This window comes from Heloderma suspectum, chromosome 10 (genome assembly GCF_057233095.1).
Source record: "Heloderma suspectum isolate Gila_16-S chromosome 10, 16-S_ref, whole genome shotgun sequence".
In the NCBI taxonomy this organism is placed as follows: Eukaryota; Metazoa; Chordata; class Lepidosauria; order Squamata; family Helodermatidae; genus Heloderma; species Heloderma suspectum.
In genome coordinates this window covers 6,320,177-6,347,762 of record NC_139467.1, presented here as the reverse complement: position 1 = coordinate 6,347,762, position 27,586 = coordinate 6,320,177, and the positions used below count along the sequence as shown (strand labels likewise).

General features: G+C 47.4%; 2 protein-coding genes across 10 annotated transcripts in view; both read left to right on the top strand.

The window, feature by feature from the left end:
• GIPR (gastric inhibitory polypeptide receptor) overlaps positions 1-16,015 on the top strand; it is a 53,715-nt gene extending 37,700 nt beyond the window's left edge. Inside the window, exons 11-15 of one of the 3 annotated variants that reach the window (XM_084814319.1) lie at positions 1,738-1,807; positions 3,186-3,274; positions 8,629-8,767; positions 13,058-13,099; positions 14,071-16,015. In XM_084814319.1, the coding sequence (XP_084670445.1) occupies positions 1,738-1,807; positions 3,186-3,274; positions 8,629-8,767; positions 13,058-13,099; positions 14,071-14,409 (679 nt within the window). In that variant the 3' untranslated portion in view covers positions 14,410-16,015. The remainder of the gene's footprint in view (positions 1-1,737; positions 1,808-3,185; positions 3,275-8,628; positions 8,768-13,057; positions 13,100-14,070) is intronic. The other 2 variants (XM_084814322.1, XM_084814321.1) reach the window with 2 other exon arrangements.
• A 4,961-nt stretch (positions 16,016-20,976) lies between these two features.
• Positions 20,977-27,586, top strand: part of FBXO46 (F-box protein 46) — a 29,455-nt gene continuing 22,845 nt past the window's right edge. For 2 of the 7 annotated variants that reach the window (XM_084814840.1, XM_084814841.1), the window contains exon 1: positions 21,007-21,143. The gene's annotated coding sequence lies outside the window, so the exon portion shown is untranslated. The other 5 variants (XM_084814842.1, XM_084814839.1, XM_084814838.1 and 2 more) reach the window with 4 other exon arrangements.

Here is a 27,586-nt window from a genome sequence, read left to right as displayed (position 1 = left end):
TTTACTATGCACGTAGCTGAAGAAAGCCTTTTTGTTGTTTTTAGCATCCCTCGCTAACCTCAGCCCGTTCTCAGCTTTAGCCTTCCTGACACCATCCCTGCAATTCTGTGCTACCTGCCTGTACTCTTCCTTTGTTACTTGGCCTTCCTTCCACTTCCTATATGTGTCCTTTTTTGTTTTTAGATCATATCTAAGCTTTTTGTGAAGCCACATTGGCTTCTTCTTTTGTCTTCCACCTTTTCTTCTTGTTGGAATTGTCAAGAGTCGCTTGCCATGGGACCTTACTGTTCATTGTTCTGAGTTTATTAAAATCAGCTTTCCTAAAATCCAGGGCACGTGTTTGACTACACTCGGCCTTTGCTTCCTTTAGAACCAAGAACTCAAGTACAACATGGTCACTTTCCCCCAGGTTCCTGTAACTGCTACTTTATTCACTAAGTCATCTGTGTTGGTTAGGATCAAGTCAAGGATAGCCAATCCTCTAGTTCCTTCCTCTACTTTCTGTAGGAGGAAGTTATCCGCCACACAAGTCAGGAATTTCCTGGAGGGGCCATGTTTTGCAGAATTTGTCTCCCAGCAAATATCGGGGAAATTGAAATCCCCCATTACTGCTACATCATGCTTCCTTAAAACATTGGCTGTTTGCTTTTCAAAAGTTTCATCCTCGTCTTCTCCTTGATTGGGTGGCTGGTAGTAGACTCCGACCATCAGGTTCCTTTTATTCTTTGCTCCATTTATTTTGATCCAGATGCTCTTGATGGGGCTATGAAGCTCATCCTCCTGTAGGATCCTGCCTTTTTTTGGAGGAGTTCAAAATGGTGTACACAGTTCTCTCCCTCCCAATTTTATCCTCACAACAACCCTGTGAGGTACATCCTTAGGGCTCTCACGCAACTAAAGAAACCTTAGATTAGAATCCTATATCTAGTGTAGTCATTATCATGTCAGACTAGGATCAGGGAGACCAGGCTGAAATCCCCAATCAGCCATGGAGCTCACTGGGCGATCTTGGGCCAGTCATTCTCAGCCTAACCTACCTCACAGGGTTGTTGTGAGGATGAAAATGGAGAAGAGGATCATGTATGTCACCCTGAGCTCCTTGGAGGAAGGGTGGGATAAATATGTGAATAACTTACACGAGAATAAATCCCATTGAACACAATGGGACTTACTTCTGACAAAACATGCATAAGATTGTACTGTTAGTCAATTCATTTATCGAGCGTTAGCCTGTTCATTATTAATTCAAGCTGCATAACAGAGTATGCAGCCTTCCCCATCCTGGTGCCCTCCAGATGTCCTGCAGTCAACTCCCATCATCCCCAGCCAGCAGGGCCATGCTGTCTGGGGATGATGTGAGTTGAAGCCCAGCGCATCTGGAGCGCACCAGGTTGAGGAAGGCAAGAAAAAAGCATACTTGCTTTATCTTTAGATGACACATGCCTGCTTATTTGGAAGAGGCATTCCCTGTTCTCTCTGTCACAGGAGAGAATGCCTCTTTTAAGATGATGCTTGCCTCAGTAGACTTGATCTTAGCTGAAGGTTCCTTGTTCAAGCCATGCATTGACTAACGTTTAGTTAAAGCAGCGCATCTGGAATAAAGGCAGGCGTGTGTGTGTGAGAGTGAAAGAGAGATCTGATGATAGATAGCTGGATCATTGTTGGGAGACCCATTCTATCTTTTTTTCCCCTCCCCACCCCAATCCATTGACACCTTTTAATTGCACATTTTTCCAGATGCTGGGAGAGAAATGACAACATGGGCTACTGGTGGATCATCCGTTGCCCTATCCTGCTCGCCATCATTGTAAGTTGCAGAGGAGCGGAAAGGCTGCTTAATACCAAGTCAGACCACTTGACCCTCTTGCCCAGCACTGGCTGAATTGGCAGCAATTCCCCAAGTCCTCAGCTGGAGGCCTCACTCACTCCATCCCATAGAGATCCTCCTAACTGGGCACTCCAAGGATGGAATCTGGGACCATCTCCATGCAAGGCAAATAAGAATCTAAAAGAGCCCTGCTGGATCAGATCAAAGGCCCATCTAGTTCAGCATCCCACTTTCCATAGTGGCCGAGTAGATGCCCTGATGGGAAGCTCACGAGCTGGACATGAGGGCAATAGCCCTCCCCTGATGTTGCTCCCCAGCAGTAGGTATCCAGAGATGCATACTGCTTCTGACGCTGGAGGTCATACATAGCTGTCATGACTAGTAGCCATTGACAGTGGAGGCTGGTGGCTCCGATGTCAGTGGGGCAGTGAATCTGCTCCGGGTTTCAGTCAGAACCAGTCAGATTTCTAAAGGAGCAATACTCCTTTAGAAATCTGACTGGTTCTGACTGAAACCTGGAGCAGATTCACTGCCCCACTGACATCGGAGCCACCAGCCTCCACTGGCCATTTATATCCGTATCCTCCGTGGATTTGTCTAATCATCCCCCTTAGAAGCGCTCTAAGGTGGTGGCCATCACCACACCTTGTGGAAGTGAATTCCATAGTTCAACTATGTGCCGTGTGGAGAAGTCCTTCCTCTTACCTGTCCTGAATCTCCCCCCAGTCAGCTTCCTGGGATGACCCCATTGGGCTCTAGTATTATGAGAGAGGGAGAGAAACCTCTCTCTATCCACTTTCTCTACACTTTGCATCATTTTATATCTTTATCATGTCCCCCCACCTTACTGTAAACCAAGGTAGGGCAACTTGTTGTCTTCTAGCTGCTTTGGCCTACAGCTCCCATCAGCCCTAGCCAGGATAGCCAATTGTGAGGGATTATGGGAGTTGTAGGCCAAAACATCTGGAGGGCCACAAGTTGCCCACAAGTTGCCCACCTGTAAAGTACATAAGTTTTTTTTCTAAACTAAAAGGCCTCAAAAGTTGTAGCCTTCCCTGGTAGGAAAGTTGCTTCAGCCCGTTGAACATTTTGGTTGTCCTTTTCTGCACCTTTTCCAGGTCTACAATCTCCTTTTTTGAGGTATGGCAACCAGAACTGTTCAGTGTTCCCAGTGTAGTTGCACCATAGCTTTGTATAGGGGTATTCTGATATTGGCAGTTTTCTTCTCTATCCCTTTCCTCACGATCGCTAACATGGAATTCGCCGTTTTCACAGCCGCTGCATGCTGGGTCAATGTTTTCATTAAGCTGCAGAGTTTACTATGAGTCAGAATCGTTCTTCCTTCCCCGTTTCCCAGGTCAACTTTGTGATCTTCATCCGCATTATTAAGATCCTGGTTTCCAAGCTCCGGGCACAACAGATGCGTTACACAGACTATAAATTTAGGTAAGGAACACACTTCTGTGTCAAGCCAACAGATGGGATTATCTGTATGATGTGGATTTCTTTCCTGCGTGGTTGCAAACAAGGGGCAGGAAATAGTGCCAGGAAAAGAAAAAGGAAACCAAACTGAAAGCAATAGCTAAAGTCCTTGGAAGGAGAAACAGGGAGAGGATATGTCTCTGAGGTTGCACAGGAGTTATATAGGCAGCCCTGGCCAATGAGAATGCTGCTTGTTTCGTTGGCCAATCAGGCACTTCGAGGGAAGATTTCAAGGGTAAAGTGTGGCTGCCTAGAGTTCCCATCATGTTTGCAAATATATATAAAAAGTTCTGTTCAATTTTATTGTGTTGACAACCAATCATTTGCAAAACGGTGAACCAGTCCATAAAGCTAAAACATATTTGACTAAAATACAGCCAACTAGTTACACCCAGAAATCCAACAACCCTTAGAATTTAATATTTAAAACCTAAAGCCAAATAATCTTGGCTTGTCTTACACTGAACTAAACAAAATTTGGGGGTTTGAATTCAAAGGCCCTTGTCTCACTTTCAGGGTAGAATTAATATATTTTGCCATTCTAAAAGCAGCATAATAATCCAATCCATTTAATAACATAAGCACCTTATCCCTTGATATTTCCAACCTCTTTTTCTTTAGGAGTGGAAAATATATTGGAGTCTCAAATCATCATATTTAGCACACACTAGCAGAAAGTGAATTTGATCTTCTACTATCTCGCAACTGACCGGACAAAGCTGACAGGGCCTGGGCACATTATGAAATCTTCCCTCTGCTTCCCTCAAGGGAATACAGTTCAGTCGACATTTAGTCACAAGAACTTGTAACGGATAGGGACTCGGTTGTGCCAGATACTGTGCCGCCTGATCCCATTTGCCAACTTTTGAAAAAATGATTCCAAGATATTTATATTTAGTTACTGACTCCAGATTATGGCCATTCAGAGACCAGCTATGGATCTTCTAGATCTACCAAATTCCATAACCTTTGTTTTCTTATAGTTCACTGTCAACATTTCTTGCTGGCAAAACTTGGAAAGGGCCACCAGCAACCATCTTGTTCCTATCGAGGGGTAAGACACGATGACAGCATCATCTGCATATAATAATACAGAAACCAGATGGTGCCCCAGAGATGGTGAAAAAAACTCTGGACCAGACAGGGCATTTACCATGTCATTCAGATATATATTAAATAACGCCAACAGACATCCCTGTCTTACCCCCTATTGACAGGGATATCTTTGGCTAACATTCCACTGGTGCCCAATCTGACTCGCTTGATGGAATTTGTATATAGTCCCTGGGTTCTTGCTCCCAACCAGGGGTCAATCTGAAGATATCTAAGTTTCTGCCATAGGCACACTCTTGAGATTGAATCAAACGGGGCTTTCAGATCCACAAACGTTGCAAACAGCACTTTGTACAGTGGAGAGGTATATTTCCCAATCAGATGGTGTAGGAGAAAACAATGAAAACAAGGAGAAAACAATGATAGAACGTTCCCCCTGAAAGCCCGCTTGTTTCATGGCCAGGATCCCAGACTCTTCTAACCAGGACTCTAATTGCTCTAAGAGGTATTTACTGTAGAGCTTGCAGATCATGTCCAGGAGACTAATTGGTCTATAATTTCCCGGCTCAGATCTAGAACCGCCCTTATGGATTGGGATGACAATTGCCATAGCCCATTCCTTTGGGAATACTCCCGAGACATCAGTAGTTGTAAACAAGGATGCAGGCAATGGGCCCCACCAATTAATCTGATCTTTCAAAAAGTCAGCAGTTATACCACTGAAACCTGGGGCTTTACCTTTCTTTAAGCCTGTAATTGAATTAATAACCATTTCTGGACCCATATCTATCTCTGTCCCTTCTTCATAAAACAGCTTTCGAAAGTGATCATCCCATCTAGATGATGATGATTTATTACATTTCTATACCGCCCAATAGCCAAAGCTGTCTGGGCGGTTTACAAAGATGCAGTGATGGGAGATAAACTTTGTGGAGAACTTGGCTTGTGATGTTGCTTTATCAGCCTCCAGAATTTTGTTCTATTCTTAGACTTTAGGGCTGACCCCAGCTCTACCCACTGGGAAAGGAAGTACCCCCCTTTTTTTCTTTTTAATTAGAGTTTTAAACAATTGGCATTGCTCAAAATACCAAATTGGAAGGGGGGTAGTTGCACTTCATTTAAGCATATTATGAGCTTTGTTTAGTTCATCCTTTTGTAGCTTACAGTCTGAATTGAACCATAGTTTTAAAGAAGTTTAAGGGCCTAATAACAGTTGTGGGTCACAGAATAACAAGGGTTCCAGTTCTGCAGTCATGTCCTGGAACAGGTCAATTTTAGCTTCCCTAATATGACCATCCATTATTAGATTATATAGGTGTCTCATTTTATTGGAAGCAAGTGTTTGTCGTAATTCCTGTTGATCCACATTTTGCCACTGAATCCTTATTCTGGCACTCCTGAGTGGGCCTGTGATTCTAGTCCTGGCTTCCCCTCTCCTCATGGAGTTATGAATGTTTATTGCTAACCTCACTGGTTGATGGTCTAGCTCTGGATAAGAACCATTTGAGAAGTGCCTGACCTTTTCTAGGCAACCCCATGAAATCAGAACGTAATTGATTACACTTGCCCCTCAGTGATTAAAGAAGGTGAAGTCACCCCCAAGGTCTTAGAAGATAAACCATTTAGCAGGATTAAACCTGTCTCCTTTATCAGTAAACAAAAATAATGACTGTGGCTATTTACTGAGCAGTCTTTGGACTGTCTTGTGAGTAAATCGCAAGTTGGACTCCACTTGTCCAACCCCTCTTCATTATTTTAGACCAGATCCCAAGATGACTCAATGCGGGCATTGAAGTCACCAGCCAAGATGGTCGTGGATCTGGGAAACTTCAGTTGGATGGCCCCAATTGATTTGCCCGGCAATTGCCACATTTGGGCAGAATAATGAGTCAAGCCCCTCGGAGGAACGTAAACGTTTATCAGTATCAAATGTAGACCTCTAAATTGAAGACTAACGGCTTGAAACAATGGGGGGCGGACACTCAGCTCATCTGGGCTTACCTCAAGGGATGTTGCAATTCCACAAGCAACACCACCCCATGGACGGCCTTTAGAAGTTGGAACCTAGGCGTCTGTTGTTATAAAAAAATAATCATCTAATAATATTTCTTTCAAAAGCCAGCTCTCTTGAAACAAAATTATCTTAAATGAAGTAATTAGCTTGAAAAAAGAAGGGTCATTCAGCTTGTTTGACCATTCCGTTATATTCCAAGAAATTAAAGACACCACTGAAGAAGTTAATGGGGCTCGATTTCCTACTAATCAAAGGGAGGGAATAGAAGTAATTTCATTCAGTGTTAACATCACAACAAATGGCCCCATTCTTTAGCCGTGGTGTAGGAATGAGGATTTGTGAAGAGGGAGCTTTTTCTATGGATTTACTTCCGCTGTTTTCTCTCTTAGATTGGAACATATATGTTGAGCAGGCTGAGCATTGCTCTGTGCAGGATTCTCTTGCAACAGAGAGTCATTAGAAAAGTTTGCAATTATAGGGTCACAATTCGGCACTGCCTTAAAAGAACTAGTGAGTACAGAATCTTTGGCTGGTGATTTACTTCATCCTGGATCTAGAGTTAGATCAATAAATGGTGCCCCATTAGACAGATCTTGTGTTTTTTGAAGCAAAGGTCTAGCTTGGCCCAAAGATGACAATAAGGGTTGAACTTCCCTGGTTTGGAATACCCGCCTGGCTCTGATGTTAAATTTTTGAAGAATACCCGCTGACGCCATTGTTTTGCTCACCATCCAAGATGAAGAAAGGGTCAGCACCAATCTTTTCTGGTATCATAATGTCGGGAGTATCTGAAAAGATTTCAGATCTCCCGTCATTAGGCCCAGCTTCAGCAAATTATTTAGATTTGACAGAATTCTAGATTTCCCTTTCCAACTAGGGAGGGAGCCATTTTGTCAAGGGAAGACATCAAGGGCCACCCGACGTGAAGGGATTACTAGCTTGTAATCTATAGGACTCAAATCAGTCTTTGAGGTAGTCACGGGCATCACTAGATCCTGGGAGGCAGGTTTTCCTCTGCTTAGGGTTTGCTCCTGTTCCTTTATGCTCGTAAGTGGTTCCACATGATTAGAGATATGCTCAAGCCTAGATTTCATTTCTGGAATCAGTGCAGTTTCTGCTTTAAGTTGTTTGAGAGCCTTAAAGACTGCTGCCGGCGTAGAGGACACCAAAGTGCAACGCTCTGCAACTTTGTTGTTGTTGTTCAGTCATTCAGTCGTGTCCGACTCTTCGTGACCCCGTGGACCACAGCACGCCAGGCCTTCCTGTCCTGCGCTCTCTCCCGGAGCGTGCTCAAGTCCATATTCATTGCATCGGTGATGCTATCTAGCCATCTCATCCTCTGCCGTCCCCTTCTCCTTTTGCCTTCGATCTTTCCCAGCATCAGGGTCTTTTCCAGAGAGTACTCTGCAACTTGCTTAATATCAAATACTTCCTTTTGCTGGGATATGAGCTGGGAGGGGCTGACAGGTTGGGTTGCTACATGACCAGCTCAATGACCATTTGGACTATCAGGAGGGTCCTCCTGGGTGAGTAAGTTATAGGGAGAGGGCATGTGCTTCATCATCATCAATTGCATTTCTGTACCGCCTTTCTGAAGCCAGTCAAGGCAATTTACAAAAAAATCAAAAAATAAGAATCATAATGAAATAAAAGCATAGTAAAACATTAAAAAGAACCTTAAAAACTTAACAGTACTTTAAAAAGCCATGTTAAAAAGATGTGCTTTGACCCCTTCTCCTGCATGCAGCGAGAGTGGAGACCAGTTGCAGCTGGAGAGGGGGGGTGTTCCAGAGTGTGGGAGCAATGCAGGAGAAAGCATTGCTTCCCTACAGGCCTGACAAGTGGGTGTCTGCAAGCGAAGATGTCTTCAAAAGGGCCTCTCCTGCTGATTTTAGTAACTGAGTAGGTTCATACCGAGACAGGTGGTCCCTCCAATTGCCAGGCCCTAAGCCATTTAGGGCACAATCCTATGCAGGTTTGGGGAGTGCTGGCTGGGGAATGCTGGGAGTTGTAGGACTTTTTTTCTTTCTAAACTTGCATAGGATTGTGCTCACAGAGCTTTAAAAGTTAACAGAGTTTTAAAGGTTAAAGCCCAGAAAACAACTGGCAATATGTATGTCTGCTTATTCCAGCTTGATGGTTTAGCGCTAGGTATGGATGAAGTGCCTTTCGATTCTCCAGTTCACACTTGCATGGGCACCCACACCGACACACCCTCTCTCACGCACTTCGTTTCTTTGCCCATTTTTAGACTGGCCAAGTCAACGCTGACCCTCATCCCCCTGTTGGGTATTCATGAGGTGGTGTTCGCGCTGGTGACGGAGGAGCAGGCCCAAGGGACCTTGCGCTACATCAAATTCTTCTTCGAGCTCTTCCTCAACTCCCTCCAGGTAAGGGGCCCAGGTGGGATGTGGAAGCCGCCTGATACTGAGCCAGACCACTGATCTATCTAGCTTAGTACAGGTGGCCCAACTTGGGACCCTCCAGATGTGCTGGACTAAAAACTCCCAGCAAGCCCCCCATGAACCTCCCCTCCCTGCATGCTGTGACCTTTCCCCAAAACTCCCTTCGCTGTTGGCGCACATTCTCGCTCCCAGGTGCACACCAATGAGCATGTTTCATGTGTACCCGAGACCACAGAGGGTCCTTTCCAGAGGTGTGGTGCTCACCCAGCGGATTTCTGCACTTCTCCCTCATTCAAATCAGGAAATTGCTACTTAGAAGTTTGGGGAACTTCACTCAAAGGTTCTTAATTTGGGGGAATTGGATCACGTACTTAAGTCAGATGCAAAACAGCACAAAAGTGTATTTCTTTTTCAAAGAATAGTATCAGACACATCTGCACCCAGGGCATCTCTACACCAGCCTAAAATCCTGCATTTAAAATGGGGCTTTCTGCTTCCATTTTAAATGCAGGATGGCAACAACTCCCTTTTTCACATGCTTCCTTTCCCCCTACTCCTTCCCCCCCGCTTCTCCCCGTAGCTGAGTCCTCCATCATCTTCCATTGATCTTGCTCCTCTTCTTGCCGCTTTACCTCTTTTCACGGAGGGAACTCAAGAGGAACACAACAGGATAATTTGAGAGCTCATTATCTGCGATCTATTTAAAAATGGAACAAAGGAAATTTAGTGCAGGAGATGCCTTGGAGGTTCATGGCATCATATAACGAGCCCGCAAACTTCCGTGAAGGAGCAATCTCAATCACAGCATAAAAGCTCCATGTGAAGAAAGGCCCACTGACATGCCCACCAGAGAAAAAAATGTCTTGATTAGTTTACCATCCCCACATCACAGGAGGCAGGGGTTGAAACAAAGGAAACCAAGGTTTGTCTCGCTAACTATTCAAGGTAGCCTAGCCCAAGATTCAGAACAAAAGGAGTTGTTACAGGTGTGAAGACCCTCCCTTTAATTAGAACAAGGCGCAATTACGTGGAACAAAATGGATTCCGGAGCCAAGGTGTCAGGGCCATGTCTAAGAACACACACTATGTATGGGTGAAGACCTAGCACATCTGGAGCTCTGGAATACCACATCTGTAATTCCCAGGGAACCCTTGGAACTGTAGTTCTGGAAGGAGCAGCTAGGTACTTTTAAACCCTGGACTTCATGGTTGGGGAGGGGGCTTCAGATGGCCATGTGTATTACTTCATTTGTGAAGCACATAACGCACATTTCTCTTCTCCCCAGCCCACCCACCATCCCATGCTTTATGACTGCTTCTGCATTCCGCATATGTTAGAACAATGACAAAACTGTTTGTCAACCCTGATTTAAAAACAACAACAACCAAATGCAGTTTTGCATTTTAAACCTTCTTAAATTATAGCACCATCATGACTGCAGGAATAAAATGGAGTTTGCTTCTTCTGTCCTCTTCATCTGCCAGTCTCCGGGCAGTGATTTCGGAGGGCCGGGCTTTGGTCCCAAAGTCCAGCCCTACCTGCACTTCTGACTGGAACATAAAGGGGTCTAGTAGAATAAGGGGAAGAGGGAAGGGCCAGAGAGGGAGGAGCCTGAGATGGGAAGGAACATTGGGAAACAGAAAGAGCAGCAAGGAGAGGTTCAAGGCCAGAAGCTGCAGAAATGAGGAAGTTCACGTGTGAAGTTAAAATAAGCAGTCATCTCTTTTGCTGCAGCCATCTGGTATAGTTGTATGTTCTTGGTGTACATCTTGCACAAAAAAATTGTATTTGTTGATGAGCCCTAAGAGGAGAGACTGAAAGAACTGGGCTTGTTTAGCCTTGAGAAGAGAAGACTAAGGAGAGATAGGATAGCGCTCTTCAAGTCCTTGAAAGGTTGTCACAGAGAGGAAGGCCAGGCTCTCTTCTCGATCATCCCGGACTGCAGGACACGGAATAATGGGCTCAAGTTACAGGAAGCCAGATTCCGGCTGAACATCAGGAAAAACTTCCTGACTGTTAGAGCAGTACAACATGGAACCAATCCCCTAGGGAGGTTGTGGGCTCTCCCACATTCGAGGTATTCAAGATGAAGCTGGACAGCATCTGTCAGGAATGCTATGATTTGGATTCCTGCATTGAGCAGGGGGTTGGACTCAATGGTCTTATAGGCCCCTTCCAACCCTATGATTCTATGATTCTATGAAAGTGGGGGATTAGGGAATCTGTAACAGAGAATGCACAGAACACTTCTGAAAGTCAGTCCCCAGAATTGTTAGGCTGGAAGGATTCAATGAATCAATTTCATATTATTGATGTATCGCTTCTTAACAATAGTTATCAAAGGAACTTTTTCCTGGAGGAAAAGGCTATCAAAAAGGCTACTAGTCTTGATGGCTACGTAGTACCTCCAGTACCAGAGGCAGTATGCCTTTGTACACCAGTTGTGGGGGAACATGGGCAGGAGGGTGCTGTTGCACTCCTGTCCTGCTTGTGGGTTTCCCGGAGGCAGCTGGCTGGCCACTGTGTGAACAGAATGCTGGACTGGATGGACCCTTGTCCTTATCCAGCAGGGCCTTTCTTATGTTCTTATGTTAACTTACATTTCAAAACAATGATCTTACAGTAAAACTCACTAAAACGTTACTAATAAAAGCAAGGAAAAGTCTTGTGGCACCTTCAGGACTAAGGGTTGGCTCCATATTTAAGCTGGCTCAACTACGTTGGCGGAAGTGGACTTCCCTGCCTGCTTCTTGCCACGGAAGCCCTCTGGAAATGCTGCACAGAGAGTCAGGAGACCCTGCTGAATGAGGTTAGCTGTGCAGTGCAGGGTTGCGGGGGGGGATCCCCATAAATTGGGCAGAGCGACCCTCTATGTTCAGAGCCCCTCCTCATGCAGAAGGTCCATTTCTCTCGTGGAAGGAAGCTCCTGGATCCAACCCTAACACATTTATTCTAGCATAAGCTTTCGTGGTCCATGAAGTCATGAAGAGTCGGAAGCGACTGACCAAATAAACAACAACTACAACAAGCTTTTGTGGACACTGTCCACTTCACCAGTTGCATGACATGTTAACCTCAGATGAGCAGGTTTATGTACACATGCGGGGGGTGGGTGTGGGGAGACAAATTGCCTACCCTCTGGAAATTACTAATAAAAATACAGCAGCATTAAAACCAGGCTCTGCCTTTCAATCTATTTAAAAACAGCAGGGTATTAATCATAAAGTGCCTTAAGCATCCACCTAAAAACAGGAAGTGGGGAGCTTGTTGCTTTTCCCCAGGGAGAAAATTCCAGCAGCTCTGGGGCCATCACCAAGAAGGCTGACTAATTCTTGTTAAAGGCAAGCTAGAGAATAGTGCCTCCCATCTTAAAGCTCAGGGCAGTTTGTATGAGTGATGGTGGCCCTTAGAACAGTTAAGCTGGTCAGGGGCAGCCCTAGACTAGCTGCCGACAACTGGCGCCCTAGGCGAACCATGCCATCGGCACCCCCAAGGGCAGATCTAGGCTGAGGTTTTTGGTAAACAGGGAAACATTTTGCCCCTGAAGAGGCAGCCCCACCCCACCCTGCCGCCATCTTTGGAAGCAGAATATTATCATTTCTAATAAAACACGCCCAAAATGTTTTTTTTTAACCTACGCACTGTATCAGCAGAGAGGGCGTGATAAAAACAACAAAGGAGACGGGCAGAGCCGCCACTCTGTGAAGGAACAGAAGTCCCATCCACCATGCCTGAGGGGGGTCCCTGGAAGAAGGGTCCCAGCTGCATCCTTGGGGCGACATGGCCAACAAGGCACCGCCAACCCCTTGGCTCAGCCCTCCGAGGGCCATGGAAGCCGCAGCTCTCAGAGGAGCCTCTCACTCCCTGCCTCCAACTGGGAGCAGCAGCAGAGCAGGAGGATATCCTGTGTCGCCTCAGGGAGGACCGGGCCCCGCGGGCAGGCGGGCGGCCTGACTTATCCCCGCCACCCCCAGTCGGTTCCTTGCTCACCTCCACAGCCTTGGTCATATTCCGTCTCTATGCGCACAGGAATTGAAATAATGACATCTTCATTCTTTTATTTGTTGTTCTTTTTAATTTGTATTTTTTCCCCTCGAATTTGGCGCCCTGCTTAACTTGGCGCCCTAGGCGACCACCTAGTTTGCCTGTATGGACAGGCTGCCCCTGAAGCTGATATAAAACCAATACAAGACTGCAGGGTGGATCAGTATGCTATACCATTACTTGCCATTACTTGGCCTTATTTGTCTTGCCATGCCTTTTTGATCTTCCAGGGCTTGCTGGTGAGCGTCCTCTACTGTTTTGTCAACAAGGAGGTAGGTAATTGGAAAGATCCGCCCGAACCCTATCGCCCGGTTGTGCAGGTGCACGTGTGGCTGGCTCAGTGATTTTGCGGCCCTTGGGGAGGGGTGGAGGGTGTCCCTGCATGAGCGTGAGAGGTGTGCCCCAGATCCCACCCCCTGTGGCAGAAGAGCCTGGGGCGCGCTCCCCATTCACACTGGCAGCCCAGCTTTGCCAGAAGCAGCAACAAAATCAAGAGCCAACCATAGAATCTAGCAGTGGGGCCCACCTTGGACAGTGCTGTCCTGGGGAGCTGCCTAGTCCTCTGCTCTGGCCAAGCAAGCCCATCCCTGTGTTTGGGTCATTGCCCTCTGGGGCTAGAAGCACAGACCAGAGTCCTGTCTGCTCCACTTAGATGGGCTGCTTAAGAACGTAAGAAGAGCTGTGCTGCATCCGACCAAAGGCCTACCTAGTCCAGCCTTCTGTTCCCACAGTGGCCAACCAGATGCCCCAACAGGAAGCCTACAAGCAGGACAGGAGTGCAACTGTATCCTTCCACCCATGTTCCCAAGCAACTGGTACACAAAGGAATACTGCCTCTGGCCCTGGAGGTAGCATACAGCCATCAGGAGCAGCCATTGATAGTCTTCTCCTCCAGGAATTTGTCCAATCCCCTTTGAAGCCATCCGAGTTGGTGGCCATCACTACATCACTAAACTACATTCTATTGTTTAGTTATGGGCTGCGTGAAGAAGTCCTTCCTTTTATCTGTTCTGAATCTCCCACCAGTCAGCTTCTTGGGATGTCCCCATTGGGTCTAGTATTATCCATGTTCCCTACATCGTTTCGTACATCTCTATCATGTCTCCCCATACTTGCCTTTCCTCTAAGCTCAATAGCCCTGCCTGTTAGACCCTTTCCTCCCAGGGGAGCTTCTTCAGCCCCTGTAAAGCCAGCACCCTCCTCCTATCTTCCACCAACCCCCTCTCTCCTTTCCTCCCTCCAGGTCCAGTCCGAGATCCAAAGGAAGTGGCAGAGGTGTCAGCTGGGCACCAGCCTTCTTGAGAAGCAGGGCCACAGCCTTAGCAACTGGGCTTCCTGGCGCAGCCGAAGCAGCCGCTGCCAAAAAGCCGGCTGTCCCCGGCCCCACGAACCTGCAGGACCGAAGGGGCCCCCTGGCGGCCTTGAGCCTGCAACAGCACCTGCCCCATTCCAAAAGGCACACGTGGGCAGCAAATCTTATTGGTACATCCCTGTCCGGACAAAGGCGGAGGACAAGGCAGAAGAACCACCTGCCAGCAAGAAGGTGCTTGCATGCACTGCTCGCCCCGAAAACAGCTGCTGATCCCCAGCCCCTTTCTAACATCCAAGAGGACATGGTCAGCCTTCCAAAACACAACAGGCTTTCCAGACTGCTTGAAAGAAAGCCAGTACAGTTCTGGGTTCTTGGAAGAAGGGCAAATCCTTGTAGAAAAGAAAAATGAAAAGATCTGTGAATTGTGCTCTGCCTTTAGTGTCTGGAAACATGTGTGTAGAAGGGAGTAGTTCACCTTTTTGATGGCCAAGAACAAGCTGAAATGCAAAGGACTCTTGTGGCACCTTAAAGACTACCATGTTTATTTGGGCACAAGCTTTTGTAGACTGTAGTCCACTTCATCAGATCCATAAAAATTCAGGTATATATACAGTGCATTACATTTGGCGTTCTTCATAGGGCAAACAGGCCAGTCTCTACAGTAAAGAATAAATTTGAGATCAGAAATTCAAAAACTTGAGGGAGAACACTTCAGCCTCCCAGGACACGCTGTCCCTGACCTTAAAGTGAAAATACGAATGAGTGGGAAAGCACAAGAATCTGAAAATGTCAATAGAAATATAATTTCAATTTCAATTACATGCAACCTCTGAATTTGAAATACATGATTTTATAATAATCCCATAATATAAATATACATACAGAGTTGCAGATTTCAATTAAAAAAATGTGATTGTAGAAGACATATTTTAAACAAGACTCTGATATACTTCTGTTTCAGATAATCTTTTTCAAACAATTCTTTTGTATTATACTAATTAATACTAGCCAGAGAAATGTCCACAAGGCACAGATTTGATATCCCGCTCTCAGAAGGCTCTCTTCTTCAAAATACAAATTTCCTGTCAGAATGTTTTCTGTATTGGGGAGAAGTCTTCTAACCCTCTATAGCACACAGATTTATCTGTATCTGGAAAATACAATCTACGTGTATAAAACTAAAATCAGCCGAACACATAAAGTACTATTCAAGAGCCCAACTTTAGCATGGCCGCTGTAGAGCAAAGAAATCTAAAAACGCGATTACAGTGAGAGACCGCTGAGTTCCAGTTCATCAGCAGGTCCTATTCTATCGCCAGAGGGGACAGATAATCAGGATGAAAGGTTCTTATCATGCTACATGTGTTAATTGGCTTACCTAATGCCAGGTTTGTGTAATTAGCACCAACTGTTTTGTGAATGGCCATTGTTGTGAATGGCCACACTAGCATAATGTGATTGTCAGGGCCAGCGCTCTCTGCTTTTAATTTCCTTCTGATCTCATTGTTTACAATTCAACACACACACACACACTTACCATATGTACTGTATGTATACCTGAAACTCATGATAACACTGCATGCATCTGATAAAGTGGTCAGCAAAGACTCTTTGTGGTTTTTGCTGCGGTAGCCTAACACGGCTACCCCTGGAAATGGGTACAAGGGCAAGTTGTAACCAAGCAGGCTTGGAATTGCCACTTGCCTGGAGTTGCCTGTGTAGGTAAGAATTGCCTCTAGGCAACCTGGTATGGAAACTTTGTCAACTGGAAGAGGGTTGTTTCTATTTTATTTTTTAACCAGGCCATCGACACACCACAAATGTTTTAAGTAACTGTGCGAGGGGAAGACGACTAGTAAAAATGTATGTGGGCCAGTAACTTTTTGTGGACCTATCATGAGGTTTTTGACACCCATGCCCCCACCCCCAGTTTACCAACCCCTCCATCTGGCTCCCTGTTTTGGTCCAAAGCCCATCCAAGGTGCTGGTTCTTCTGACTTACATCAATTTTATTTAGTCATTTATTTATTTATTTCATTTCTATACCGCCCGATAGCCGAAGCTCTCTGGGCGGCTCACAAAAACCTCTTAGCAGCTTAGGCTCTTTATAGTTAAGAGACCACATCCCATTCCCACCAACCCACTGAATCTTGTCATGTTCTTGACAGCCGAAACTAAACATGACGGGACGTGTCTGACCCATTCGCATGTAAAATGGGGGCGAGGTTTACCCTTTGCACAAAAGTCTGTGGCAGGGGGAGCAAAAGCTGCCTGCCTTATCTTGCTGCTTTAAGCAGTACCCCTGTCTCGGCTCTGATACCAGAAGAAAGCCAGGCAGGGAGAAAATTGCTTAAACCAACGGAGTATGGCACATTACGGAAAAGCAGGGCGGGGGTTGTCCCCTCCCCCATACCGTACGTACACTCATTTTTTAACTTGTGCAGCACACTACACATTCCCATCCCATTGTCCAGACACCATTTCTTCCGTGATATTCCGTTCCCGCCCCCCAAACTATTTTATGATGTTTCTTTCGGTGATTGCGGTTTTTGTGCGCCACTATATCGTGTGTGTTCCAGTCTACCGGTACTGTACCTCTTACTCATGAGAACGGTTTTAAAATTGTAAAATCAGTTTTGTGACATTTCCCCCCATCTCTCCGCTCCCCACACACACACACATGCACCTTTCTCCTCCTCCTCCTCCTCTCCTTCTCTGTTCTTTGCTCACATGGATTTTGATTCTGGGGCTCTCTCAGGCTGCTTGGCTCCACAGCCGGCCATAACCTGGCTGCCTGTAAGCGGTGCTGAGGCTGATGCATCTCCTTCGAGTATCATAGAGGAACGCGATGAAAACAAAAAGAGGAGAGGGGGAGAATAAAAGCAAAAGCAAAGACAAAACCCCTTCACCCAGCAGGAACAGGGGTTAATGCCCGCAAAGGGTTACTTTCAAAGGGAAGAGGTTTGGGGGTTCAGGGTTGCTTGGAAGTGAAGCCCCTTGGTCTGAGTTAACCTCCGGGGGGGGGGGGGATTGTGAAGCAAAAATCTGTGATTTTTGGAGGGAGGGTTTTTGCACTGCACACCTACATAGTTGCACAGTTGGAAATAACCACAATTTGTTTTTAAACCTGCATTCCTGCACAGCTGTGAAGATGTGCGTGCAGCTACTAGACTTTAAAAAAATTAAAGCAGCCTGAAATGGCAGCATGGACTCCCATCTCTCTTGCAGCTGCAACACTATACTGTGACTTGAGTCCGGTGCTCATGCCATAAATGCAAATGATAAAGCACACATTACTTTTCACACCCCTGTTACTTCTCCCGCAATCACAACACTATGCATTGGTATGAGGCATTTGATCCCTTTACAAACAGAGCGGATTCTGCCCCATATGTATGACTGTGTGCCCCCAGAGCAGCAGTTGCTTGGGGTGGGGGTGGAAATACCGACTCAGCGGTGCCTTGCACACTAAGGGGGCTCCTGCGTAGATCCTGCACCAAACTGTTTTCATTACAGCAGTATAATGGGGTGTGTGTGTGGGGGGGATCATTTTGTTGTTTAACAATTGGGAGTCCGAAATCTCCTTACTGTTCGACTGCATATCACCCCTCAATCCACCAGTCGATCCTATTCTGCCTTCTGTCCATCCCTGGTGTAAAGAGTAGACCTTGTCCACCCCTGCTGTAAAGTTAAATGGGACAGATGCTGGGAGAAAATCAAGTATGGCCCTGTGACTAAAAAGGGAGTAATCTTAAAACAGCAATGTAAAAGTTAACTGAAAAGAAAAACACACACAAGGCCACCACATGGCCTTCCCCTGCATTTTTCTCCCCTCATGAAGAGTTCTGGGGAACTTGAAAGCTTGCACAATTTCGTGGAATTTTGGAGCTCATTCGCATGTTGGGCGAAACGGCAATAGATGCATTATTGTAACAGTTGCAATCGGTTATGGAACAAATGGGCGCTTGATTCACGTGTGGCTTCTCACCAGCTCCCCAGTAAGTAAAAGTCTGGCTGCTGGATCACCCTGGCCTGAAGTGGCGCTGGGAGCACAGAAGGTGCCAAGAAAGAGAGTCGAGACTGGCAACTGCTCCCCCCTTCCCCCTTGCGGATTTAAGATTAAATCTTCATCTTCATCCCGAATGCTGGAAATAGAGAATCCCTAAGGCTTCGAGCTGCTCTAGCAGCTGGGATCGAGCTTTGCGATTCTTACTGGCTTGGAGCAGCCCAGACCAAAGGCAGCTACAGAAGCTGTTTTGCCACCAACTGGTTGGAGTCTACATGGCAGCACACCCAATTTACCCTGCTGGCACAGGATAGACTGAGCCCCCCTCAGACTTTTGCATCTTTGTGGAGGCTGCTGAGGGATTCCTACTCTTTGAGTGCATCCTTGAACGAACTGTAAGCAAGGCCAAAGGACAAAGACTTCCGTTGGCCTATCTTGACCTTGGGAGGAGGTGGGAAGTTTTGGACCTAAGGAAATCATTGTGGCTTTGTTGATGTTGCTAATCTCTAGTTGATGCACCGTGCTTTGTTCATTTGAATAAATATTGTTTGCCCATATCTTGCATGTGTATGTGGGTTTGGGGTGTGTGTGAAGCTGCTACTTGGACATCCAAATTGGGGTGCCGGGTTTTCTTGGGTGGGGACTCAAGCTGGAACTTGAGGGGTTGGACAAATTCCCGGAGGAAAAGGCTATCCATGGCTACTAGTCTTGATGGGTATGTGCTACGTCCTGTATCAGAGGCAGTGAGCCTATGTACACCAGTTGCGGGGGGACATGGGCGGGAGGGTGCTGTTGTGCTCATGCCCTGCTTGTGGGTTCCCGGTCAACAGCTGGTTGGCCACTGTGTGAATGGAATGCTGGACTAGATGGACCCTGGGTCTGACCCAGCCGGGCTCTTCTTACGTTCTTAACTTAATATAAAAGGAGAATAATGCCTAGAAGCTGAACCTGATCCAAGAATTACGGTACTGTTAAACTCATCCCACTTCTAATGAGTGGGAAGTTCCAGGGTTAGAGTGCTTATCCAGGTTTGGTTCGGATTAGTTATGCCTTAACAACTGTGAAGAAAGGAACTGAAAATACAACTGCCCAATATTGTCAAGCCTCTATACCAATCTCTGGTGCAACCACGCTTTAAATACTGTGCACAGTTGTGGTAACTGCACTGCACCGCAAAAAGGATATGGTAGAGCTGGAGAGGTTGCAGAAAAGGGAAGCTAAAATAATGAAGGGGCCAGAGCAGCTCCCCTACCAGGAAGGGTTACAATGTTTGAGGTTTTTTAGTTTAGAAAAAAAAACCTGAGCAGGGTGGGACGTGATAGAGATGTATAAAATGATGCATGGTGTGGAGAAAGGGGATAAAGAGAGGTTCTTCTCCTTCTCTCATAATACTAGAATGCAACGGCGTCATCCAATTAAGTTGAGCAGTGGGAGATTCATAGAATCATAGAATAGTAGGGTTGGAAGGGGCCTACGGCTACAAGGCCATCAAGTCCAACCCACTGCTCAATGCAGAAATCCAAGTCAGAGCATCCCTGACAGGTGGCTGTCCAGCCTCGTCTTGAAGGCCTCCAATGTGGGACAGCCACCACCTCCCAAGGTCATTGGTTCCATTGTTGTATTGCTCTAACAGTCAGGAAGTTTTTCCTGATGTTCAGCCGGAATCTGGCTTCCTGTCACTTGAGCCCATTATTCTGTGTCCTGCACTCTGGGATGATCGAGAAGAGATCCTGGCCTTCTTCTCTGTGACAACCTTTCAAGTACTTGAGGAGTGCTATCGTATCTCCCCTCAGTCTTCTCAAGGCTGAACATGCTCAGTTCTTTCAGTCTCTCTTCATAGGGCTTCATTTCCAGTCCCCCAATCATCTTTGTTGCCCTCCTCTGAACCCTCTCCAGTTAGTCTGCATCCTTCTGAAAGTGTGGGGCCCAGAACTGGACAGAGTATTCCAGACGAGGCCTAACCAGTGCTGAGTAGAGGGGAACTAGTACTTCCCGGGATTTGGAAGCGATGCTTCTATTAATGCAGCCCAAAAGAGCATTTGCCTTTTTTGCAGCCACATCACATTGTTGGCTCATATTCAGCTTGTGATCGACAACAATTCCAAGATCCTTCTCGCTTGTAGTGTTGTTGAGCCACGTATCCTCCATCTTGTAACTGTGCATTTGGTTTCTTTTTCCTAGGTGCAGAACTTGGCATTTATCCCTATTAAATGTCATTCTGTTGTTTTCTGCCCAGCGCTCCAGTCTATCGAGATCACTTTGAATTTTGTTTCTGTCTTCCAAAGTATTAGCTATCCTGCCCAATTTTGTGTCATCTGCAAATTTGATCAGCATTCCCTGCACCTCCTCCTCCAAGTCATTAATAAAAATGTTGAAGAGCAGTGGGCCCAGGACTGAGCCCTGCGGTACCCCACCCGTTACCTCTCCCCAGTTTGAGAAGGTCCCATTGATAAGCACTCTTTGAGTCCGATTCTGTAGCCAACTGTGGATCCAGTTTTTCGCCCCACATCACTGCTTCAAAGGGGTCCTGTGCTTACACTGATTTAAAAGACAAAGCTGCAAAGGGAAAGTGCACTCTGTACATGTCGACCAGCACCTTAGTCTCCTTTAAAAAGAAACAACAACTTTGCCCCAGTCAGGGGTGAGTTGGTGCTCTTCACATGCTCAGAGGCACTTAGAATTTTGAACCCCCAAAGTGCAGTCTCCAGAATAATGGGCGTAATTGGCTTCGCTGGGAGAGGAAAACAGCGCCCGTCTCCCGGCGCGGTCGGAACAGGGCTTTCAGGGGAGATAGGACTACACCTCCCAGACCCCTTTGTGGCGTGGGATGAGGGGCGGGGCGGGGGAGGAAGGGAGCGCTGGGAGGGTGGTCCGGAACTGGACGCTGGAGGCGCAGGGGAGGTTGGCGCATGCGCGGTGAAAAACCAGGAAGTCAAAGGACTTGCTCTTGCTGCAAGAGAGAAATCTGGAGTTGTCCACCGGTCCAGGTGTGTGGAGGGTAAGTAGGGAGGGGAGGGAATGGGGTGGAGGAAGAGGTGAGCAAGCCACGCAGAAGAAGATGGCGGGATTGGGGCGGCGGTGCGGGTAAGGTGAGGGTTGCCACCTTCTTTTCCTAGCCCTGCTCCTGTGCTTTTAACAGCAACCTCATGCACAGAGATTTGAGCAGGGGAAGGATGTCCTGACAGCGAGGTAAGATAATGGAGGTGGGGGGACTTCCTCTGCTTAATTTCTGTGCGCTCTGCTGCTGCAAGCACAGGAGCAGCGGCTGTGCAAAGAAAAGAAAAGGTGGCAGCCCTGTTAGAGGAAGGAAAAGGAACCTCTTACCATCCCAGCCAGGGCGTGTCTGAGTTCTTGCTGTATATACTGTGCCAGGGTCCTCATTGGCTTAGGAACTGGTTTCTCTGAATGGGTTGGGCTGGGGTGTTTGCAGTCATATTTGGTGTTCCAAGCGGGGTGGGGGGAACTAACTGGGGCTCCTGCATGGAAAGGGCCTGTTGGCCTCCTCAGAGCAGGACGTAGGGGGGAGAGAGAGAGAGAACGAACGCACATCAGTTTTCTGCTTGCTGTAACTCAAGAACCTTGACACACTGGTGCATGTATTGGCAATCTCCGTGGTCCAGTCATTGCTTTTGTTGCCAAGGAAGCTGCTGTGCCCAGAAAGGAAGGCTGAGTCTCCGAAAGACAAAAAAACCCAAAACCCCGCTCCCCTGCATCACATGTACTGCGTAAAAACCCTGAAACTCTCCGTAAAGCACCATGCATCTATCGAAGAAGACTATGGTCCACAAACGTTTATGCGAGAATAAATGTGTGAGTCGTTAAGGTGCCACAAGACTCTTTGTTTAAGCTTCAGGTGAACTTGTTTCTGTACTGATTCTGGGTAGGCCATATGCTAGGGGAGAGTGACTGGAGGGTCCAGTCCGGTACCCTGAAGAGTACTGACTGCCCCAAACTCCTGTTGCCAACCCAGACGCAAGAGGGACGTGTGGAAGGAATATTATCTCTGCCTGTGACCCTTATGGTCCACTTTGAGGAGGGGAGGGGGGCTGACCCACCACCCTAAATGAAAAACTAGCCCACCAGGGCCTTATTTATTTACTGAATTCCATATCAACATAAGTTTGCTGGGTGGCTCACAGGATAAAGAATAAAATACAATATTACCATGCAGAATACAGCCATTTAAATACAACAACAAAAGCAGTGAAAGGCTAAATGCAGCAGCACATGCTTCCCCTGAGCTGGGCATAGAACCCCACCCCACTCATCCACTCAGACCCCCCCTCCCCTCACAGGGGTTAGAAGATTATATGCGGAATTGGGTCCCCTAAATGTTCACTATGTTAACCACTAGACCCCCAGCTCCATCTCTGACAGTGAACGTTATCCAGAACATCCAGAGGGTTCAGAGGAGGGCAACAAAGATGATCAGGGGACTGGAAACAAAGCCCTATGAAGAGAGACTGAAGGAACTGGGCATGTTGAGCCTTGAGAAGAGAAGACTGAGGGGAGATAGGATAGCGCTCCTCAAGTACTTGAAAGCTTGTCACAGAGAGGAAGGCCAGGATCTCTTCTCAATCATCCAGGAGTGCAGGACACGGAAGAATGGGCTCAAGTATCAGGAAGCCAGATTCCGGCTGAACATCAGGAAAAACTTCCTGACTGCTGGAGCAATCTGACAATGGAACCAATTCCATTCCACCTTGGGAGGTGGTGGGCTCTCCCACACTGGAGGCGTTCAAGACGAGGCTGGACAGCCATCGGTCTGGGATGCTCTGACTTGGATTCCCGCATTGAACAGTGGGGTGGACTCAATGGTCTTGTAGGCCCCTTCCAACCCAACTATTCTATGACTCTGTGAACATGTTGTTGGCTTGTTCTGTTTTCGTCAGCAGTTTGCTCAGACGGGGCAAAGTCGTCTGAGAGATAACACTTTACCGCACCATTGCGAAAGGTGACTAGCTCCCTGAAGTACAGCAACTTGAAAATACTTAAAGTGTGCGCGTGAGTCAGGCTGTGTGACAATGCCCCGGAGAGTTCTGTTCCAAAGGCCGTGTAATCCACACCCTTGCTTGTGCAACACGCAGCAGTTTTGTGGCCTTTAAGCTTTCTCTGCTCTCTTTCTCGATGTTCTGCATTGGTGAGTTACACAGGTTAATTATATGGTTGTGGGTGAAACGCTCCACGGCTAGATTCAATTTCAAGTGTTGCTGCTGGCGAGGAGGCAGCAGCGGCACACCTCCTGGCTTTCAGTCAAGCAGTGCTTAACCTTTCGCATTCAGGAAGTTTTCAGCCCTTTTCAGGGTCTCAGGACGCCAGCTGTCTTTTGTGTTGTTTTGCAGACTTTGTGCCACAGAGCTATGGGTGCTATTGTTGCTGGTAAGGGTTATGGGTGCAATCCTGTACCTACTTAGCTGGGAGTATGCCCACTGAAGTCAGTGGAACTGCATTCTCAGGAGACATGTCTAGGTTTGCGCTGTAAGCGTATGAGCTGTGAAGCCCCCAGTTTTTAAATCTCACCTTGGCCATGACCACACTGTCTCTCAGTCTCTTCCCTCCACCCCCTTGCAATGTGGTGATAACACTCGCCTATCTTAAAAGGGCTGGAGCAAAGATTGCTGCAATAATGTATATCAAGAGCTTGCAACACTTTAAAAAGCACAATTTTCTTGTTACTTGTTATGTTTGTGTACACTCTCTTTGAACCTCCCACTCCACCCCCCCCCCATTTCTGTCTCTAGCTGAAATAACCGGTTTTTAAAAAGAGAACTACATGACTGACCTTTGGAACTCACTGTGACAGGGTTGTGGTAGGGGCTGAGAGCATAACCTGCTAAGAAACGTCTAAAGTCATTAGACATATTGGATGACTCTATGCAAAATGCACAGAAATACAAATAAACTCAGATGCTGTCTTAAACAGTCCAGTGTTTACCGAGCAAACTTTATTTTATTTATTTATTTATTTATTGCATTTATACCCCGCCTTTCTCCCTCTCGCAAGGAACTCAAGGCGGCTTACATTATCCTCCTCCTCACCGTTGTATCCTCACAACAACAACCCTGTGAGGTAGGTTGGGCTGAGAGTCTGTGACTGGCCCAAAGTCACCCAGTGAGCTTCCATGGCCAAGTGGGGACTAGAACCCGGATCTCCCGGCTCCCAGTCCGTCACTCTCACCACTACACTACACTGGCTCCAAACTTTATGGTTCACATTGCTGCATTGCAAATCCTAGCAGGGGTGCCATTTCACATTGCAATGAGTGTGCGGAGCGGAAGGGGTGGGGGAGAATTCAGGAGGGTTCATAGTAGTTAAGATTAAATTGCAAACATAAATAAATGAACTAGGGAGTGGTGTATTTTAAGATTACTTGTTGTGGATGGCTTGTTGAATTCCTCAGCTATAATAGCATTGCTGCCATCTCACCCACTCTTTAAGCGAAACGGATTTGTGCTTTTGGCATGCATACTTGGTACATGGGCCCATTGAAGTGTTATAAATGTCACCCAGTGCGAGGAACTGGGGAGCTGGCCAGAAATATGGCTTCTCATGAGGGACATGTGGTCTCAAACACTAAAAGGTGTTGTTTTGCTGACTCTCTGTTTCCTGTTTGAAACCAAAAAAACTCCCACAAAGCCTTTGATCTTATGCATAATACAGACAGTCACTGAAGTCATGAGAGCTAAACAAAATAACGTCCTGAATGGGACTCTTCTCTAACTGCCTCCCTGTTTCCGATCCTTTGGATGTTTGCCACACTGTTTTCGAAGAACATCAGAGCCAGAAACGTATCCCACCCAAACCCCCCACGCTGTCCCTCCTCCCACCCATTAAAAACAAACACACTAGGAGTCTGCAAGACCTTCCAAGCTGTGCCATAAGGGCTGCGCATGGTTCCCACACGGTATTTTATCCCGTTTCTTGGAGTATGCAGGTGTCTGTGTATCACAGAAGTTAATCCGACAGGTGGCCCATTAAGACGCTGAGCATGTAAAAATGTGCTATGCTCTTGACCATCTCCCGTGGCAGGCAGTGTGTGCGCACGCACACCCACCCGCGAGCGCGAGGGGGCATGGTGAGAGGCACTTTCACTTTTCGAGGACAGCTGTCAGCTGGAGGGGCTCCCTTGCAAGGCCCGCGGAAGCTTGAAGGGGCAGCCGCCGCTGAGACGCGCCCTTTGTGGCTGGCCCTTTGGGGCTGGCCCTTTGCGGTGCTTACAGCAGGCTCCTCGGCTTGCTGAGCGCTGCTTAATTCGCGAAACTGACAGTGTTACAGCCGCCTTATACTGAGTCAGACCGCTGGCCCATACAGCGCAGTATCGTTGATGCCCACCTTCCCCAAACAGGGGCTGTCCACATGTTTTGCACAACAACTCCCAGCATCTTGACTGAGGAGAGCTGAAGTCTGAAACATATGGTGGGGAAAACCGGATCTACCCCACCCGGCAGCAACGGCTCTCCGGGGTTTCAGGCAGGGTCTCCCTCAGCCCCCCGCCAGTGACTTTTAAAAAGCAACTTGATGCGACGGTTATGTGCAAGGGTGAATGCGCCTGCACAGCTTATACTTGATTTCGCTTCTGCGAGTGCCGAAATCTGTGAGGGCCGCATCCTTTGGCCAGGTTGCGTGGCTCTGCATCTCCGGGCAGATAAACAGGTGTCGGGGCCGGCGCGTGCATCCTGTGCCCTTCCGCATTTCCAGTGTGGATTGCTCCACCGTCCCTGACTGGGATTTTAAAAAAAAAAAAGGCTGGGTAGGCTGAGATTCTGCTGCCAGCCATATATGGGCATGCCCCAAACTCGGCCTTCGGATTGGCTGCCAGGCTCCATGCATATGTCTGTCAACAAATGGCTGAGCCTTGCTGATGGTGTGTGTGTGGTTGGGGGGGGGGAGTTGCAGTCTGGTGGATTAAAGGCCGCAGTTGATTGCAAGGGGGGCAATAGGGTTCAGTGAAATGGGGCTGCTGGCCCTTTAAGAGATCAGGTAGCGCGCACGCACACACAGGAGGGGGGCTTTGGTGACCAGGAAAATATATCTCCCCCCCCCCTTGAATTGATCCCTCCCCCTTTCTCCTTGCATTTGCAAAAGGCTCCTTCGCAACCTGTGGATTTTTTAAAATATATATATTTTGCAGGCCCCAAAGCAGGGATGTAGGTTTCAGTGGAGGCCTTCTCTTGATCACCCTCCCTCCTCCCATGGCTTTGGGGTAACAGGTAAGAACAGTGGGAGTTTTGGGGGATGGAAAGGTGATTGCTTAGTTGGGACGGGGGGGGCGGGGGCTGAGGCCTGGCGAGTTTGGAGGTTTGGTCTTAATTTCCCCCAAAAGGCGCTGGTTTGTGGGCGGCGATGTTACTTAGGGTAAAAGCTTGCACTTTTGTTGGGGTGGGGTGTGTGGTCACATCGATGTGAACCTGAAGTCTGGGTGCTTCCAGCGCGAGTGTCCCGGTTTTCCAGGCGCATAACACCCTATGCGCAGATGATGTTGTTGTTGAAGTGCTCACGCCCATCCTAAATGCTTGCATGTAAGGGACATTGTTCCCTTTGTGGGATCAACAAGCGTTTGTTCCCACGTGTAACTTCTTCTTGTTCATCATTTTAACCGGTCGGGGTAACATCAGAAAGCTAGACCCAGGCCAGATCCCACAGGGATGGGACTCTGGCTCACCATCTCGCTTCTTGGCCGGTTTCAGCACAACTTGGGGATGGGGTCTGCTCCCTGGTGGGCTCAGCTTGGGTGGATGAGCAGAAAGGCAGTGAGTTGGCATGTGTGTGTGCCCTTGCTGTTCACACTTGTTGACTTAGCAGTCTTCGTGTCCTGCACCCTCCACGGTGTCGCCCACCTGACTTTACCTGCTCCTCACTTCCCTTTTTTGTTTTAATGTGGGTTATTTTTTTCCAGAATTGAGGTGTCTGTCTGCAAGATGGCATTATGGAACTATGATGGTGGAACGTAGGCTGAGACATTTCATTCTCAGTGGAGATATGTAGCCAGGATCATACCCCCACCCCCTGCCCATTTATCCTCGAGAAAAGGGAACCAGTCTGCGGTGGCAGAGTTAAATGCCAGCTTGGGCAGTCCAGGGTCTGGAAGATATCCAGCAAGAGGAACGGCAACCTGGGCAGGGGGAACACATTGGAAGTATAAATAGTGTACCGCATGACCAGTTCATGTGCTGATAAGCACTTGATATATTTATTCCCAGTGCTCGGCATCTCTCATTAGGAGCTGCATGTCATTTCGTTCCCCTCTGTAAGGCCCAAGTTCTCAGGTGTTCGGCCTGTGCGTGGGCTATACCACTTCAATGTGGAGGTGGGGGCTCATGTGATGGAATCTTCCCCCATTTAAAAGACAACAAAACATTCCTTCACTCCCCTACCTGCATGGCAGGGAGTAGGCTAGGCTGTAACGCCCCCACCTGACATGTCAGCCTTCTATGCGCGTG